Raw genomic sequence first — 1,278 nt, forward strand, 5'->3', positions numbered from 1 at the left:
ATAAACTCTCCTTTTTTTCTTGACTCCTAGCAAAACCTCCCCGTTCAGCCAGGCCGGTCGTTTTCCTCGGCGGTTCGACTTGCGGCACGTGGGAATAGCCTGGTCCTGAGCCGTTAAGATTTCCTTCTTAAAGAATGTCCATCCCTCCTGGACCCCTTTGCCCTTCAGGACCGTCTCCCAAGGGACTCTCTCAACCAGTGCCTTGAAGAAGCCAAAGTTTGCCCTCTGGAAGTCCATAGCGGTGGTTTTGCTGACCACCTTCCTTGCCTCACCAAGAACTGAGAATTCTATCATTTCATGGTCGCTAAGCCCAAGATGGCCTCCGACCATCACAGCTCCCACCAGTCCTTCCCTGTTCGTAAACAATAGATCTAGCAAGTCTCCTCCCCTGGTTGGCTCACCCACCAGCTGTGTCAGGAAGTTATCTTCCACACACTCCAGGAACCTCCTAGACTGCTTACTCTCTGCTGTGTTGTATTTCCAGCAGACGTCTGGAAAGTTGAAGTCCCCCATGAGAGCAAGGGCACACGATTCTGAGACTACTGCCAGCTGCTTGTAGAATGATTCATCCGTCTCTTCAACCTGGTTGGGTGGTCTATAACAGACTCCCAGCACAATATCTGCCTTATCGGCCTTCCCTCTCATCCTCACCCATAAGCACTCCACCTTGTCATCACACTCGGGTAGCTCTGTACAGTCCAAACCCTGCCTAACATAGAGAGCCACCCCACCACCTCTTCTACCTTGCCTATCCCTTCTGAAGAGCTTGTAGCCATCCGTCGCAGCACTCTGGTCACAGGAGTCATCCCTCCGTGTTTCCGTGATGGCGGCTAAGTCATATCTATCCTGCTGCACGATGGCTTCCAGCTCCTCCTGTTTATCGCCCATGCTGCGTGTGTTGGCATCGATGCATTCGAGCTGGCCTATCGAATCCACCCCTAACGTCGGCACGCTGCCCCCAGGCTTGTCTCTGGTGCACCTAGTCTTATCCCTTACCCCCTTCAAACCTAGTTTAAAGCCCTCTCTATGAGCCCCGCCATCTCACGAGCGAGGATTCTTTTACCCCTTTGAGATAGCTGGATACCATCTGTCGCTAGCAAGCCCGGTGCCATGTAAACCTCCCCATGATCAAAAAACCCAAAATTCCACTGATGGCACCAGCCTCTGAGCCACGTATTAACCAGGTGTGTCTTCCTGTTCCTTTCAGTGTATTTCCCTGCCACTGAAGGTATTGAGGAAAACACTACCTGTGCTCCCAATCCTTCCACTAATCATCCC

General features: G+C 52.1%; 1 protein-coding gene across 1 annotated transcript in view; it reads right to left on the reverse strand.

Annotated features, from left to right (window-relative positions):
- ZNF827 (zinc finger protein 827) overlaps positions 1 to 888 on the reverse strand; it is a 92,323-nt gene extending 91,435 nt beyond the window's left edge. The window contains exon 1 of the mRNA XM_010576329.1: positions 749 to 888. Within this exon, the coding sequence (XP_010574631.1) occupies positions 749 to 888 (140 nt within the window). The remainder of the gene's footprint in view (positions 1 to 748) is intronic.
- Positions 889 to 1,278: the final 390 nt, after the last annotated feature.

Source organism: Haliaeetus leucocephalus, unplaced genomic scaffold (genome assembly GCF_000737465.1).
Source record: "Haliaeetus leucocephalus isolate CR32 unplaced genomic scaffold, Haliaeetus_leucocephalus-4.0 Scaffold21, whole genome shotgun sequence".
NCBI lineage: Eukaryota > Metazoa > Chordata > Aves > Accipitriformes > Accipitridae > Haliaeetus > Haliaeetus leucocephalus.